The following is an 18,595-nucleotide window of genomic DNA, read 5'->3' as shown; positions in this document are numbered from 1 at the left end:
GCAAGTAAGGCCCCATCCCGTGGATAGGTCCTAACTTTTGTTTGTGGGAAAAACCCTTTAAGGGGTTAATGCATACAGTGCCCCATGTAATAAATATATATAAAGTGCTCTCCCTGTAATAGACAAATACTATGCACCCCCTGTAATAGCAAGTGAAGGTTAGGGGCAGACTGGGAAATTAAAGTGGCCCTGGAAATTGTAAAATTAATTTTTGGTGCACTTTGTTCATGCTGGCGCATACAGAATTGTGGCGCACATCAGTAATAAATGAGGCTCAAAGCAGTAACAGCCCCTTTAGGTGCACAGTTTTTTTGTCTTGTCAGACACAGTGCAGCCGCGACACAAAACTGGCGCAGGCACTTTATAAACACATATGCAAGCAGTTTGCAGGTTCTTTTCAATACAATACAAAGACAAATACTTCCTTGGTATTTCCTGCAGATCGGTGTATGAATGTTGAATTATGTATAAGTAAACCAAAATTCAGAATCCAATCCAATGTGCTTTTTATAGTTGTGAATAATGTTTCCCTAGTGAATATTATATGCAGTTATTAGGTTAGCATAAAGCAGGGGTCAACATGCTTGGTTTACTTTACTTTACTTTCCCTGCTCTGTCTCTGTCAGCCAAATTCACACAACAGTATTATACTGCTCGAAAATAATGGGAACACTAAACTACCTCATCCTGGATCTCAATGAATGAAATGTTCCATTTGCAATTCTTTATTCATTACATAGTGGAATGTGATGCGCACGATGAAACATAAATATGATCGATCAATATCAAGATAAATATCCCATGGAAGTCTAAATTTTAAAGGAAACTCAAAATCAGTGAAAATTAAATTTCAGGCTGATCCAACTTTAGTTGAAAGGAGACTCCTGATGTGGGGGTGGATGTTCTTGTAAGGGATCTCTTTCCAGATCTGAAATGAAGCATTGGCTAACTCCTGGACAGTTTGATGTGCAACGTGGAGCTGGTGGAAGGAATGAGACATGATGTTTCGGAGAGAAATTGATTCAGTCAGTGTTGATTCATAACTGAGCAGGTTGATTTCGTAGAAGTCTGATTGAAAATTATATTGGAGAACCTTTACTTAGAAAGTTGAAAACTGTACAAAAAGTGCTATTTCTGTGTATAATGCTGGGTGCCGCGATTCATTAAAATTGTGTGCCAGAAATCATGAATCTGTCACTTCCCTGCAGTGGCCTGACAGAATTCACCATCTTTTTTGTGGTGCACCTTTAACATACAGTGTGTGACACAATTTGCAAGTTTAATACAGCACTCAGTAAGAATCAGTCGGGCCGACCGTCGGCACGCCCCCTAATTTGTGTCGCATGGAGGCAAGCCAGTTGCGCCACAAAAGGTTCACGTGCAACACAATAGCTGTGCAAGCCGTTTTAGCCTAGAAGAATGTGTACAGTCTGACAAAAGTGCGTCGCAAAGCCCTTAGTAAATGAGCCCCAATATGTTCAAGTGATCATTTTATTTATTTTGAACAGTGTACATTGTATATCTCTTCGTATAGACAGCAATTGTCTTGTATCAGGTTGTAATCAATACCTAAATCTTTTTTTTAGAATGTATTAATCACACACAATCACACAGATATATTGGTTTATTATAATTATATTGGTGTCTCTATAAACATTAAATGTTCTGATTTGTTCAATTCCAGAATATAAAAATCAAAGTATCCAGAAAAACCTGGATAGAAAGAGCATAATTGGTCTATTTATTAAAATATATTCTAATTTGCAAAAACAGGGTAAACATTCATTCAAATGTGGCACCATATGCGCTTTGGCACAGCAACAGAATTAATTAAAATTGGCTTGTGTTCCAATTAAACACTTAACCCAAATAAACACACTAAAGATATGCCTAGAATATAGGAAAAGCTAAACAGAATGTAAAATATGGGCAGCAGCATTACATCCATGTCACTTGCCCCTTTACAGAGCGGATACAATTATACGTATTAGCCAATTGGCATTTATCCCCAGATTAAGTTATCAGTCAGTTTTCTTTGATAGGGGCATATATTTGTGTCAACATACCCCAAGTGGCTGCAAAGAATTTACTTCCTACAATGTTCAGTACTTTTTGTCGTAGTTAAAAAAAAAAAAAAACAGAACAAAAAATTTCCACTGTGACATGAATCATAGACCTTTAACACTTTTCTTTTCTGACTCAATTGATGATATTGTAAAGGAAGATACATCTGAAAGTGCATCCTCATTCTCTGAGCTGATATGATCTTCATCAGAATCTACTGTCTGATTGTTCTTGTAGTAGAATTCTACAGCACTGTCATATGTCTTCTGTGAGAGGCCAAAACAGTGATGAGCTTCCAGATTCCCACATCTTAAAGACAAGAACCATCGACAGTGTTACAAGCAGAATGTCATTCCACAGCAGTCTTATTTATTACTTGCAACAGCGAATGGATCTAAAGTATATTTATGACACTGATGAGAGGGGGTTCTTATGAAGTCAACCAATTTTCTAAGGGGTCTTTACAATTTGTTTACTTTGACGCAATTTGTAATTAGCACCAAGGAAATTGTCTAGAACACATTCATCAAGAGGTACAGACATTTTTTGTGAAGTCAGTCTAACTTTGCTCTTAAAGGGGTTGGCCACTTGTGCCTTGTGGATAATCTGTGAATGTTCATCAAGTGATTTGGGTCATTTTTACTTATCCCACCCTGGAAAACTTTGCATATTTTCCCAAAATTAAGTGATTCTGTGTGCAAACCCTCTGTGTTACTTTGTTTCTATCTTTGAACTGAATAGGAGGAGCTGTAGCAGCATGAGTATGACCCATCAAACTCTCGTCCCCTTTGCTCTTCCCATCTCCGTAAGTGAGGATGGACTTTGAGAAGAGAGACAGACGGTGACGCCATAAGGATGGCCTAGACCTCTGAGAGAGAGGAAATTGTTTATGTATTCAGAGGGCAGATGGTGAAAACAGACAAAGGCTGAAGCCTTCTAAGGCAGCAAAGGCACAGATACATATTCAAGCAGAGTCATGTTTAATGGAAGAGATTTTTTGAAAAGTGGCCAACCCTTTTAAGACACTTTTGTAAATCTGCCCCTATAAGTGGATTGGCTTGCAATGCAATGTATTATGGTACCAGAAAAGTGAATAACATTTTACATAATGACCTGTGGAGTGAATATTAAATATGGCACATATATTTTCTGCTGCAGGAAATCAGGACATGACTTTAAATTCTTTAACATGCGCCCTTAACAATAGTGCAAAGGGAGCAAAATAACAGGTAGTGTAATTTTAGGGTGTCATAAGATATAGAAATTCAGCCAGCATGAGCCACCTCAATAGACAAATCCTTTTTATATTTCCACTGCCCAAATATTAGACAGTAGTATTTCTGTCGCGGTGTGATGTAATGCAGGATTTAAAAAAAAAATTGCATTCAATATTTATCTCCAATGTAATATTTAACAAATGCTATATTAAAACAGACCAACCTTTTCCCATTACATAATAGTATCTGCAGCTTCTTCCCACTGATGCCAGTTATGACTCCAGGTAAGAACGTCAGTGAAGATGGATATGCTAATGTCAAGACGGGATCACCAATATTGAGTACATGTGGATGACTGAACTTTCCAAATATCCATTCCTTGTCTTGTACTGCTGTTGTACCATCTGCCCAGGCAATGACATACTTCTTGCTAATGTCAATAAGCTTTTTTACTTCAGCTGCAAAAAAATAAAAACATGAATAATTTTATAACTTTGCTGCACAATGTAAGTGGATGGAGTTTTGAAACTCACTAGTTGCTGCAAATATCTGCAGAGAATACAAGAAATCATGTGGATTTTTGGATGTCAGCATTATGTCATTTCTGTAGAAGAGGGTGCACAAGAGGGTGCTCAAGTGGGATACCTGTCCGTTAAGTATAATAATAAAACACTTGGCACTCCATTTGATGATGCAAAATCACAGAATTTTACTGGTGTACAAAGTATGACAATCCAAATTCATGTAACGTTTCGGTCTTTACTATAGACCTTCTTCAGACACGGATTGCAAGCTGTGGAAGAGGATGATGAGTTGCTGTGCAGCAAGAGGCAGTAGAAAAAGCAGCAAGTACTGCTGAGGAGAAAAGCTGTCATTTCTGTTGTTTCTCCATTGAGTTTACACATGCAATGCACACGTCATTTGTGTTAAATCAAAATCTGCAACTAAAATTTGTATATATTTTTCTGCATATTTGTTGCAAATTTGCAAAATAAAATATGCAATGAAAAATGTTTGTCACAACAAAATGTAGACCTTGTCATTGTAAAAATGAATAAACTGCATAATATGCAAAACACAAATATGCACATTTTTCTAGATCTGTCATAAACGGGCCATGATTTTCTACTGTATGTAGAGCATGCTCTTATGTGAAGGTCATCATACATAACTGACGGAAGCTGTCCTCATCACCTACTGTGAAATATGTAATCTGTCTCCATAACAGAGTTATTATCTCTCATCATAATCCAAAGGAAAGTGCCAATACCCTATTGCAAGCAGTCAGGAGTCACTGGGAAAACTTCAATATTTTATTATTTTATTGATGATTCTGGAATTTTTATTTAATGTATATTGAAATGCTAATTGAAAAGCAGAGTAAAATAAATGGTAAATTGGGATTATGACAGGTTTAAGCATGTACATAAATGGATGTATCCCTACAATACCTAAATGGAATGTGCCAGTTTCATCATTCCTAGCAACAACAGGCTGCCCGACCCATCTCTGTTCACATGCCAAGATGTGTGAAGTAACTTTCTTATATTTTTCTGGGCTAACTGAGTAAATATGTTCTCTTGGAGCCAAAGCTTCAGAGCTGTCATAGTACCGGACCTACAAAAGTCATCAAGATATTGGTTATGCACATTCATTATAGTATAAGACACAAATAACAACATTTTTCAGAAATGATAATTACATTGATATGAAAACTTGATATGATATGAACTTTTAATATTAACTAAAGATAACACAAATAAACACAACATGTATTCTTTAACCCCTTATCGCTTGGTTTCAGCTTAGTGACCAGACTTAGTGACTTTCGAATCTGACATGTGTCACGATAATTGGTTATAACTTCGGAACACTTTAACATATCCTGGTGATTTTGAGAACGTTTTTTCGTTACACATTGTACTTCATGTTAGTTGTAAAATTCTTCTTTTTCAAAGTTTGAAATGTACTGCTTTCCAGACAAAAAGTAAAACTACCCAAAAAGTTTAATAACTAACATTTCCGGAATGTCTGCTTTATGTTGAGATGATATTTCATGCATCCTCTCATTTTTCTAGGCGCAGAACTTTAGGTGCAATTTTTCTCATTCTCAAATTGCCAAAACTCACATTTTGAGGGACAACTCAAGTTGACTTTGAAAGGCCTAAATAACAGTAAACCCCCATAAATTACCCCACTATAGAATCTTCACCCCTTCAATGCATGTAAAACAACTTCTATTAAGTCTATTAACCCTTTAAGTCTTTCATATGGGTTAAAACAATATGGGAGTGCGATTTAGAAACTTTAGAATTTTTTTGGAAAATACATTCATTTAGGCCAAACTGACACTTTCATAATGAAGAAACATTCTGCAACGTTTGATGCCCCATTTCTCCCGAGTGTAGCGATATCCCATATGTGATGGTAACTGCTGTATGGGAGCACGGCTGGGCATAGAATGAAAGCAGCGCCATTCAGAGCAGATTTGTATTGTCATATTGTACAAGCTATAAAATGTTATTGTTTTGGTAATGCGAACATATGAGGGCCTGTTATTTGCGGTATGAGATACAATGTATAGAAAATTCATTTTAAGCATCTATTGATAATTGATCATTTTGTTTGTGTCCCCCTTGAAATAGTTAATAAAATCTCATGAATAAGCATTCATGAGATTTTATTAACTATTTCAAGGGGGACACAAACAAAATTATCAATTTTTATTTGGGATGTTTAGCACTCCCCCCCCCCCCTGACCAATTTTACTGAACAAAACCAATATTAGAGAAAATCACATTGTTTTTACTATCAACAACTTTACAGGACCATAACTTCTGTATTTTTCTGTGGACAGATCTGCTTGATGGCTTATTTTTTGCAAAGAGAGTTGTTCTTTTTAAATTGTATCATATTAAAATGCATAACTTTTTTTGATCAGTTTTGTTGAAGCCCTTACACTGCAATACAAGTGTATTGCAGTGTAAGGGCTTCAACAAAACTGATCAAAAAAAGTTATGCGCTTTAATATGATATGATTAAAAAGAACTGGTATCAGCAGACATACACCATGGGAAATAAGGCATCGAACATTAGAGCCATTACATGATACTGGGGCAGGTCTACTCGCATTGAAGATTGGAGGTACAAAGATTATAGATCACATAATATTACTATGCTACAATAGACTAGCGACTTTCCTACAATAGTGTGGCCACTGTTCTTTGACGTATATAAAAGCTAAGATTGGGTGCACCTATATATGTTCTATTTGAATACCTTGGATTATAAGAGCTGTGAGTATAAATATACATAACAGTACTGTGACATAGGTTAATGGTACCTCCATGCAACATTCGAAATATGGTGTGCATATACTGTATGTATCAATAAGTATATAAATGGTTTTTATATATATATGAGTGTTTAAATGTGGGTGATTGTAACTCTCATGTATGAGTGGGAAGGGGTGTCCCATTCAGCCTGCTTTGGGGTCCTGCTTCTCCAAGTTCATGGAAGTCTCAAGTGTGACAAGTAATAAATATTGAAACATGATAGAGGTTATGCTACATAATGGTGATTGATCTTAAACCAAATGTTTCGGTTTATATCTATATTTCGTTTTCAGAAACTCAGAAGTGACCTCATCAGTTGAAACTATTTGCGCCATATCTATTAAATTTCAACATACATCATACAGATAAATAGTAAACAGTGAATAAATGTATATATTTCCACTTTGACATACGGACTAGCATCAGTAACATAAAAAGATATAACTGTATCCCTTACCATCACTTTAAGATCAGAAGTACACTTTACAATAACTCCTGGACAATAACTCCCAGGATGAAGTGGATGAGGTCCAATCACTGGGTCATTTTCCTTCAGACGAAAAGTAAGACACATGATTAAATGACATGAAATGTTCTCTTTCTAAATTGTTTTTATGCAAGGTCAATAAAGAATTGAGGGACGTGGCTAAAAGGAAATTGTTCCAGCTTGATAAATACATTTTATACTCCAACTTGTGACCTGCAATTTGTATACTGCTGAGCGCTGTATTATTGTATCTCTACAGGCACATTGTACACCTAGTTGTCCTTTACAACTTTTTATTAAACTAGGATTTAAAATGTGGATTTAATCAAAATGGTCACTTCAGCCATGATATTTATTTTCAATATCCTTCTGAGCTAAAATTGGTTCAATCGTGTCCCCACCACCACCACCACTGGATGCAATGTTCCCTGGTAAGTACCGACATTGTTATTTTTCATTTGCAACTTTTTTTTATCCTTTAGAAATGTAGTTTTCTACACTGTAGACTGAAAGCATCCATTGTGTGCCTAATACAAGTGTGAACCCTGATAAAAAGATGCAGAGGCACCGCTGTGAATAGTCCTCCTGGCTGATGTTGTTGGGTTGGTTCCAACTACTGGGCTGAAGAGAACTGCTATAGTATGTACAGTATTCATGTAAAGCATATAGTGAAGGTTACATATTTTAAAGGGCAGAACAAGACATGGCTTTAAGATGATTAAGTCAAGGCAAAAGTAGATGTATGGGAAAGATATACAGATTGAGAGATAAATATATAAATTAAAAGTAGGCAACATTAAAACTATTTATCAATGTAATATACATATTTATAAGCCTTTCTACTTTTCACCAGCTCTGCCAGTAACAAGCTATACTGACTGATTTCCAGCAACTTAGTTAAGCTTAAAGGGGGTGTCCGGAGGATGAAAAACATGACTGCTTTCTTCCAAAAATAGCTCCTCTCCTGTCCATGGATAGTTTGTGATATTGCAACTAAGCTCTATTCATCTCTATACAGCTCAGCTGTAATACTGGTATAAACCATGGTTAGGTGTAGGACTGAAAGAAAGCAGCCATATTTTTCTTGAATTGACCCTAATAAATGTATTAAACAACTCTCAATTAATGTTGGTGTTAATTTATCTTTAGAATTGCATTCACCTTTATCTCCTTCTTGTAGTCATCACTCTCAGTCAGTAGATCATCTCTATGTATCCTTGTCACTTCACCAGAGAGTTTCTCAACAAAATAGCTAAGATCTCCACAGTCATGGATAATGGATCCTGTAAAAGTGAAATAATCATATGTCAGTATTTGGTGCAGGACTTTCTTTTAGTATTTGTAAGTGTAACCAGGAGTGTGACTACAGCATGAAAGTGAAAAATCTTTACATTGTCTTTTCCCCCCTTTCTCCTCATAGATTGCAAGCTCATCGGAGCAGGGCCCTCACTCGTATTGTTTCATGTTTTTACTATACCATGACTTATTTTATTTGTAATGTCCCCCATATTCTTTAAAGAACTATGGAATATGATGGCACCATATATTAAGATTATTATTATTATTCTTTGCAAACAACCTATTATTTACAAAAGTCAGCCAGTATACACACATATGCATGTATGCATATATATTTTTTAAAACATATTTATATATTTATTTACTGTGGGGAATTGCTCTGGCGGACACTAGATAGTAGTGCAGGAAGCAGGAAAAGTCCACAGCAAGTGTTTTATTTGCACACTTCAGCTTTCAACATAAATTCAGCCTTAGCAAATTCATAAACAAAACAAACCCTGCTCAGCTGAGCAATAACTAATAGTGGTTTAGGTCCCTCTCTATAAGAATACCTGGCTGCTAGGCACCTTTTCTTGACCAGCAGGATGTGGTGGCGCTCTGTGGCACTCTTTGCTGTGTGTAACCACACTCCAGCCTTCAGATGCACATGTGGTACATCACCTACTGGTTTGCACATGCTAGGTCAACATAGAAAACCAGGGGGAGATTTATCATACATCAGGACTCAATTGCTGGCGTATGTTAAAGCCACGACCCTCGCCGCCAAAGCAGATATATCATGAGGCTTAGATATCTGGCTGGCGAACAAAACTAGTTTTCAGTTAATCGTTTTGAGTGAATGTTTGTTGATTTTTAAAAATTGCGCAGGCACAGGGCAGGAATTCCCTCCGCTGACAGCTGTGCCCCTCTACTCTCACTCCATATCCACATGGCGTGGAGACTGTGTAATAGCAGAAATAATCGCAATTTCTTGCAGTGCGGCTATTTCTTGCAGTGTGCAAATTGCGATTATATCATTGCTTCCACACTGAAAAACTGATATAGAAACACTGATAAATCTCCCCCACAGACTACACCTGCTTACCATATGTCTGCTTTACCTCTTATGTTACTGTAGTCAAATCCAGGGCTTTTACCACACAGCTTTCAACTGTCTGTACAGCAGATACCTGCCCTCTCAATATATATATATATATATATATATACACTCACCGGCCACTTTATTAGGTACACCTGTCCAACTGCTCGTTAACACTTAATTTCTAATCAGCCAATCACATGGCGGCAACTCAGTGCATTTAGGCATGTAGACATGGTCAAGACAATCTCCTGCAGTTCAAACCGAGCATCAGTATGAGGAAGAAAGGTGATTTGAGTGCCTTTGAATGTGGCATGGTTGTTGGTGCCAGAAGGGCTGGTCTGAGTATTTCAGAAACTGCTGATCTACTGGAAGGGCTGGTCTGAGTATTTCAGAAACTGCTGATCTACTGGGATTTTCACGCACAACCATCTCTAGGGTTTACAGAGAATGGTCCGAAAAATAAAAAACATCCAGTGAGCGGCAGTTCTGTGGGCGGAAATGCCTTGTTGATGCCAGAGGTCAGAGGAGAATGCGCAGACTGGTTCGAGCTGATAGAAAGGCAACAGTGACTCAAATCACCACCCGTTACAACCAAGGTAGGCAGAAGAGCATCTCTGAACGCACAGTACGTCGAACTTTGAGGCAGATGGGCTAGAGCAGCAGAAGACCACACCGGGTGCCACTCCTTTCAGCTAAGAACAATTTGCACAAGCTCATCGAAATTGGACAGTAGAAGATTGGAAAAATGTTGCCTGGTCTGATGAGTCTCAATTTCTGCTGCGACATTCCGGTGGTAGGGTCAGAATTTGGCGTCAACAACATGAAAGCATGGATCCATCCTGTCTTGTATCAACGTCATGGTGTGGGGAATATTTTCTTGGCACTCTTTGGGCCCCTTGGTACCAATTGAGCATCGTTGCAACGCCATAGCCTACCTGAGTATTGTTGTTGACCATGTCCATCCCTTTATGACCACAATGTACCCAACATCTGATGGCTACTTTCAGCAGGATAATGCACCATGTCATAAAGCTGGAATCATCTCAGACTGGTTTCTTGAACATGACAATGAGTTCATTGTACTCAAATGGCCTCCACAGTCACCAGATCTCAATCCAATAGAGCATCTTTGGGATGTGGTGGAACAGGAGATTTGTATCATGGATGTGCAGCCGACAAATCTGCGGCAACTGTGTGATGCCATCATGTCAATATGGACCAAAATCTCTGAGGAATGCTTCCAGCACCTTGTTGAATCTATGCCACGAAGAATTGAGGCAGTTCTGAAGGCAAAAGGGGGTCCAACCCGTTACTAGCAAGGTGTACCTAATAAAGTGGCCGGTGAGTGTATGTACCGTATATATATATATACAATTGCCCTTAGAGAGGTAAGAGAGAAAGGTGGCTAAAACACTTTTCTGTGGCCTAAGGGGCTTAAAGGCTACTCTGCCACCTAAGAAGATACCATTACTATCAGTGACACAGGGTAAGTGGGACCCATTTTAGATTTTGCATTAGGGCAAGAGTTACACCTCTGACAGCAATGCTATGTGACTCTAATAGCATGTTGGTAAGATCTGTATATTGTGATGTCGCCAGAGTACCTTCTTTATACCATCCATTGTGAGAACAGAGAGACACCACCTTTTGTCCTGGTAGAAGTGACTGATCCTTATTCAGAAATGGTGACTCTAAAAAAATTTGAAGCAACAAAACCATATCAAGAAGTTTCATAACAAGTAAAAGTTAACATGCTTATTATACAATTCAGATAGTGTCAATGGAAACTTACCTGTTACAGGGAATCTCAGATTTTAAGATCTATGTGTAATTTATCTGAAGATGTGAAAATAATCTGAAGATGTGACAATGCAAATTATAGTTAAAAAATACTATGTAGAAAGGATAATGGGAATATGTAGTTCATTGGTGTTGTGCAGCACTGCTGTCTATTCAGATTGGACTACACCATTACATGAAGAATGTCAGCTACAAGAGATTTTCTTTTTCCTGATGAGTAGAGGGCTGTAGTCAGTGCAGCAATTCCTCAGTCATTTCCCACTCCATATCATCAGCAATGAGTGATTGAATGAGTGTTCTCATCAGTGGTGATGTCCTGCTAGCTGATGGGAAGTACAGCTACTTCTACTTTACCAAAGGGTGCTATGTACTTTTCATTATAAAATAGTGACAATAACTACATATCAGTGATGTGCCTTATGCTAGGAATAAAGATTGCTTTGGCAGACAACCTACTGGCTCCACTTCCCCATACACCTACTACACCCTTCTGTACCTCTGTTACACCCACATTGAGAAGCTTTTCCTTCCAAAATAAAATAATGGTTTCATAATATTCTGCTTATTGCATCATGACAGGATATTTTAACTATAACAGGGGCATAATTTAAAGGAAATCTACCATCAGGAATGTACACACAAAAGTAGATCCAATGGTACAATTCTGCTGCCACCCTAAGCCCTAAACTGTATTAGGCATGTCCAGTTACCTAGTCTTACTTATTCAAAAGGTTATCTTAGTATTATGCTAATTACCTGCAGAGGCTATTGGAGAGTGCACTAGCTTGTCCCAGCTCTGGGAGCTAAGGCTAATCCACAGTGCCGCCTCCTTGCGCATCCTCACCAAGCTCCTGATTGTGCTTGCGCATTTGCACAAGGTCTCATCCTGCCGTTGGCTACTCAGTAGCCCTGTGTATGCCCAGTAGCTCCTGTGCTGGCTGTAGGAAAGATACGCATGTACACAAGCACAAAGAAGCCAGATGAATCTAGCATTGGATCTACTTCTGTATGTAGATTCCTGATGGTAGATGATTTATACTCACCTCCCCATCCTGCACCCCTTTCCAGTAATTTTAAAATAGAAATGGCTGCATTTAGATTAAATAAAGGTTTCTAACTATTCAAATGAACTCGTCTGTCTTTCAAATTTTTTTTTTTTAACTGTATTTATTGAAATTTTTAAGACCTTATCATCGGGCCAACAACAAAAACAGTGGGTCAAAGACCCAAAAGGAGGATGGGGGAATAAGGAAAAGAAGGGGTTGGGAGGAGGGGGAAGATCAGAGCTGTTCACTAGGCTCTGCTTGGATCAGATTGTTAGCAACAGTTCACTTCAACATTTAGTGGGTCCCACTTCCGATTCAAGAGTCAGAATCCTTGGTAAGTTGGCCAAATAAGCATTCTTATGGCCTTGTAAAATAGTTTTACCAGATTACAAGAAAAGGGAAGGAAGGGTGGGGAAAAGGGGGGGGGGGGCACATACATCCATAACAACCCCCCCCCCCACACCTCATCCTAAGCATGATATATCATAAACACACTACCACAGTCAAGTGCTAAGCTGTCTTGTAATTTATTCATTGCTCTCCTCTTGCCTCCTGCCTACACTACGAGCAGAGGCTTTCTGCAAATCTTTATACAATGGTGTTTGCACAGCCGCAGTTCTTATCAGCTGGAAGGCAAGAAGAGAGCACTAAGTAAATTAAAAGACGGAGGAGCTTGGAGGTGCTATATACACTTTTATATATACAGGTGGTCCCCTACTTAAGAACACTCGACTTACATACGACCCCTAGTTACAAACGCACCTCTGGATATTGGTAATTTATTGTACTTTAGTCCCAGGCTACAATAATCAGCTATAACAGTTATCAAAGGTGTCTCTAATGAAGCTTTATTATTAATCCTGATTCTTATGACAACCCAACATTTTTAAAATCCAATTGTCACAGAGACCAAAAAAGTTCTGGCTGGGATTACAATGATAAAATATACAGTTCCCACTTACATACAAATTCCACTTAAGAACAAACCTACAGACCCTATCTTGTATGTAACCTTGGGACTGCCTGTACATGCAGAGACTCTCAGGCTCATTTGAATGTTTTAAAACCATTTATTTCTACTAAATGTGGCCATTTCTATTTATAGTAAAAGTACATTACCGCCAATGGGTAAGGGACAGGGAGGTGAGTATAAATCATCTACCATGAGGGAATTTAATGGTAGATGTCCTCTAACGTGGTGCAGTGGGTGCCTTGAGAGGCCCAAAAGCTGTCCTCCCCCAATAAAATCTAGTGTCTTTGTTTTTTTTGTAAACTGCTAAAATAAACTTCATGACACACAAATTTCTGCACTGAAAGGGGTGTTCCGGTGCACAGTGGAACCGTGCGCCAGATTTAACATGCAGAGTCTGACAGAATTGTGACACACTCCCCATGTTAAAGGTGCACAAAAAAAAAAAAAGTGGTGCACTCTGTCGGGGCAGTACAAGGAGCGCCGGATTCATGGTCGACTCGGCACACTTCACGAGCACTGTTTTTAGTAAATATGGGCCTGTATGTATGTTCTGTCACTATATTACCGGCAGTATATATACTGTTCTGAAACATAAACTGAATGATAATATTGTAACCAAGTACAATATATTTGCTAGTATTCTAAAGTGAGAGATTAATGACTATTATTATCATACAAACGAACATCTATGCTTGAAAAACATGTGAAGTCATGACGGCACTTTGCACGTACACATGTCTTGTACTTTGTTCTGTGTGTGAATGCTGACATCTTTGATCTTTCCTCTGCCAATCACTTTCTGTAACTACAGGCAAATCCTGCAGAATCCACTGGACAATCTGTTAATCTCAGGTTTAAGTCATGCTTAGCATAAGGCCACATGTTGCTTATAATAGGAGTCTGTACAAAATACTTGCTGCATACTTAAAGGAAACCTACCACTTGAAGTGGCAGGTTTCCGATGGCAATACCGAGCACCAGCTCAGGGTGAGCTGGTGCCGGAGCCTATTTTAGTTAGTGTTTTAAACCGCGGTATTGCGGTTTAAAACACTTTTTAAACTTTATAGCCGGCGCAGGCAGGTACGCGCTCGGCGCTTACCGTGCACGCGGCTACATAGGAAGTGAATGAGAGCCGCGCGCATGGTAAGCGCCGAGCGCGTACCTGCCTGCGCCGGCCATAAACTAAAATAGGCTCCGGCACCAGCTCACCTTGAGCTGGTGCTCGGTATTGCCATCGGAAACCTGCCACTTCAAGTGGTAGGTTTCCTTTAAGTGTAATACATGGTAGTGTCCCTATTGTACATTAAGAAGAACTTTATGCACCTCAATTGCTATTTTATGCAGCTACATTAACATAATTAAAAATTGTAGCAGCACAGACCTGAAGGCAAAATCAGGTGATATCCAAAAAAAACTCTCAACCCAAAAAGTCCATCAATAATGCTCAAAAAAACAGTAAGCAGGGTTAGAATGTTGCCTACCAGTTTTTGAACATTATATTATATTATAAAGAATTCTTTCAGACATTTATGTAACAAAGAGATTGCTTGCTCCTTATTGATTGTTAAGTATGGAATACCATCAAATACTATATACCCTTTTATATGTACATGGCATTCTCATATAGAATGGCAGAGAGGCAGAAACCTACTGTAAATGATGGCTGCAGCCTGGTTGAGAGTAATAGTTACTTCTTTACTCCAAGTTTAGATTAATCCTGGTCATGTGGCTAAAACTAATCTCCTGATGTCTTGAAAAAATCCAAATGAGAAGTGGCAAAGCAGCTGCTACAAGAGGAATAGATGCTGCCAGACACTTCACTAAATATACAGTTTTATCCAAGACAGATAGAATTCATTCAAAGTATTGTTCATGCAGAACAAAAATAAAACAATATATGGAAAATTCTATAAAAATGCACAAAATCATGAAATTTATATGCTATCAATGTCAGTGGATAGTATTTTTTATGGTAAATTTACATATTTCCTAAACAATATTTATATGGTTCACAATCATATTTATGGGATTTGAACCAATTACATTCAGCTACAGACAGTAACTTGAACCTTCCAGGCTCCAATTCAGACTGTGATCCCAAATGCCATGTGCTTTAAAGGGGCTGGTCACTCTTTTACATCAGTTGCCCTTGGCTGCCTTAATAATAATCCCTGAATGCTCATCAAGTGATTCAGCATTCCAAATACTTACTTGCTGTCTTTTTTTTACATGTCTGAGCTCTGGTGAATAGGAGGTGCTTGCAGAAGGCCCATATTTAATGAAGCCCCTGTGTCAGTTTTCTGTCTGACTTTATAAATACATGTGCAAGCAGAAGGTGCAAAGTGTCCGTGACACAAAATTCTGCACTGAAAAGGGTGTTCTGGGGCACAGTCGTGGGGCCTTGTGATACATTTATCATGCAGTGTCCGATAAAATTGCATTGCACGCCCTGTATTAAAGGTGCACCCAAAAAAATTGGTGCACTCTATCAGAGCAGTGCAGGGGGCACCAGATTCATGAAGAACATGCGCCAAAATGTATGAATCTGGCGCACCCTGCATACTACAGGCAAAGATAGGACATGTTCTATCTTTCTCCCGGCCACGAAACAGTACAATGCCGCATGTGTGTGGCATCGTGCCACTCCATATGGCGCTGTGCGTCCATTGCCGGCCTACGGGGGGACGTATATCCGATGATATACGTTGGCCGTATATACATCTGCCAACTGCCATGTGAATGAGGCCTTTCATTAATGTAGGCCATTGGGTGACTCCAGGAGAACAGGCTGGAGCAGTGTGAGACAGGAAGGTGTTTATATACATAATTATGCACGCCCAGTGCATGCATGTGCTGGCTGTTCTACATTGGACTGGGAAGGAGAAGGAGGGAAGAAGCGAATGCATAGAGGAACTTCTTCACTTGTCCTCCCTACCATTCCACTGTATACGAGCTAGCTTGCACAGCAATAGGCGTGCATAACTATGTAATGAGGATGCCGCCATCCTGTAACTTATGAAGACACGATTCGTCATCAGTGTGGATCGTAGTGCTTGTAAGTGACCTTGGCTATAAACCACTGTTTTCAAGTGGTTGATTTCCTTTTAGATTCCAGTGGACATTCACTGAATGACAGGTATATCTCTAAATACACTTATTTGGGAAAGGTCATTAAGTACTTATAGGAGCTCCCATTGGATATTCAATGCAAAATTCATGGAATCTTTTCCAACAAAACTATTTATCACTCTGATTAGCTCTTCTGCAGAACAAATAGTAAAAAGTCACAATGGCCCCATATTTTTCTCAGATTTTAATAGCATTATTTGGTGTGTCTTTTTATGAGCAGTTCTGACCCTTTTCATGAAATTACATCTCTTAATCTTTGAAACATCTTCAAGAAAGCAATTATGCCAACTGTAGTTCTTAATGTTTTAATCAGGAAAGGATATTCTTGAGGATTTAGAAGATGAAGTGCATAAATCTTCTTAAAGTGGTCTTGTACATTATTTGTCTATGAATACATACAATGTCTATCTATTATCCATTGCATGTTGCACTCCTGTGTTACTGGCAAAGACAAATACAGCATCTGGCCTTTTCACTTTAATGAAAGAATAAACAGCTTCATGGCTTGCTTCCAGAAGTGAAATTGTTTTGGTCAACACATTCCATAAAAATTTTTGTATAGTGTTAATACCCATTTTTTTTTAAATTCCTATGTATACAGTTACATTTTTAACCAAGCAGCATATATTACTGTGCACCTGTAAGTGTACTGCCACATAACAACAGGACAAAAGCAGGACAAAATCAAACTAAGGCTACACACACATGACTGTGTGCTCAACGGGGTCAGAACCAGGGCGTTGTACACGGCCAGGTGGATAAGGAAAGGGGAATGAGCGCTCCTCACCCCACTCCTCCCCTCTTCATTCAGTCGGAAATACGGTCAATCAAAAGGAAGAATGTATTTTCTTGCTATTTAGACCCATGTGCTCAGCAGAAGACAATTGGGTGTGTTGGCATTCAATTAAGACAGCCAGAAGTGAAATAGGGCAGCGTTCAGACTAGTTCAGGACAGAACACAAATTAAGAAGTACAAAATCAAAGTTGATAGCAACTGGTGCTGAAGCCTCAAGGACACAGATGTTACAGTACATGGTGTAAAGGAAGTTTACAGTAGCTGTGTTTAGTACTGCCAAAACTATAAGTGTTCTAGAGTAACCTGGCAATGGAAATAGAGTAAATCAATCTACCATGGTGATTATTTACTTTCGTTGGATATTCCGTCGTTTTCGGGTTTCGCACGGCTAAGATACGCATTTAAAAGGGGATTGTGTCGCACGCAATCAGATTTTGGCACAATTGCGCTGGCTTTCATGCGGCAGAAATCGGGGAAGGGCGGGCCGTCAGAGATCCGACGGATTCAGACTGAGCGTGGGATTTAACTTTAAAATTGTGTCACAAGACATGCACTTAAATACACTTGGAAGAAGAAGGGATCTCGCCAGGGACACGTAAGTAAATGTGCCCCAATAGATTTCAGGCTGTCAGCCCGCATGCTATTTTTACCATCCTCTGTGCTTATTTCCTTCAAATACAGATAGGCTAATACACTACATGTATCGATATATTTCTAGGAATTTATTTATGGTAATGCAATTTACTAAAAGCATTTCTGCTTTAATCTTTGCCCACTGCCACTGTGGGGTGGTCAAGGAGCAAGTAAATAGTCTTGTAGTTAGGCCAGAAAGTTGCTGGTAGTGGGAGATTCTTTTATTATGGTAAAAGACAGGGCAATCTGTCACAAAGACCGTGCATACAGAACAGTGTGTTGTCTGCCGGGTGCTCGGGTTCGGAATGTTGCGGATCGAGTTGACAGATTACTGGGAGGGGCTGGTGAGGAACCAGCAGTCATGGTCCACATTGGCTCCAATGACAAAGTAGGGTTAGGTGGAAGGGTCTTAAAAATTATTTCAGGGATTTAGGCCATAAGCTCAGGGCATAGACCTCAAAGGTAGTTTTCTCCTAAATACTACCTGTACCACATGCCACACCATAAAGGCAAAATCACTGCTCAGCAACTAGGAATATTCTGACTTTCAGACACTTGATAAATCTGCCCCAATGTTCTCAAAAACAAAAGCCCCCCCAAAAATGGGACTTTTTCACAAATATTCTAAAAAAAGTCCTGTGAGAAACACATACCATATGGGAAAAAGCATAAGAGGAACAAGAAAAAGCCAATTTGGCTAAATAGTCTTTTAAGGAGAGCAATGAGGCGTTACAA

General features: G+C 38.9%; 1 protein-coding gene across 2 annotated transcripts in view; it reads right to left on the bottom strand.

The window, feature by feature from the left end:
- Positions 1-1,500: 1,500 nt before the first annotated feature.
- VWA3B (von Willebrand factor A domain containing 3B) overlaps positions 1,501-18,595 on the bottom strand; it is a 110,744-nt gene continuing 93,649 nt past the window's right edge. The window contains exons 30-35 of one of the 2 annotated variants that reach the window (XM_072135708.1): positions 11,088-11,174; positions 8,265-8,386; positions 7,074-7,166; positions 4,733-4,898; positions 3,505-3,739; positions 1,502-2,373 (exon numbers count right to left, since the gene is read on the bottom strand). In XM_072135708.1, the coding sequence (XP_071991809.1) occupies positions 2,169-2,373; positions 3,505-3,739; positions 4,733-4,898; positions 7,074-7,166; positions 8,265-8,386; positions 11,088-11,174 (908 nt within the window). In that variant the 3' untranslated portion in view covers positions 1,502-2,168. Of the gene's footprint in view, positions 2,374-3,504; positions 3,740-4,732; positions 4,899-7,073; positions 7,167-8,264; positions 8,387-11,087; positions 11,175-18,595 lie in introns of both variants that reach the window. The other variant, XM_072135709.1, reaches the window with a different exon arrangement.

Source organism: Engystomops pustulosus, chromosome 2 (genome assembly GCF_040894005.1).
Source record: "Engystomops pustulosus chromosome 2, aEngPut4.maternal, whole genome shotgun sequence".
Taxonomy (NCBI): Eukaryota; Metazoa; Chordata; class Amphibia; order Anura; family Leptodactylidae; genus Engystomops; species Engystomops pustulosus.
Note: the sequence above shows the minus strand (reverse complement) of the source record. Positions and strands in the feature narration are given on the sequence as shown.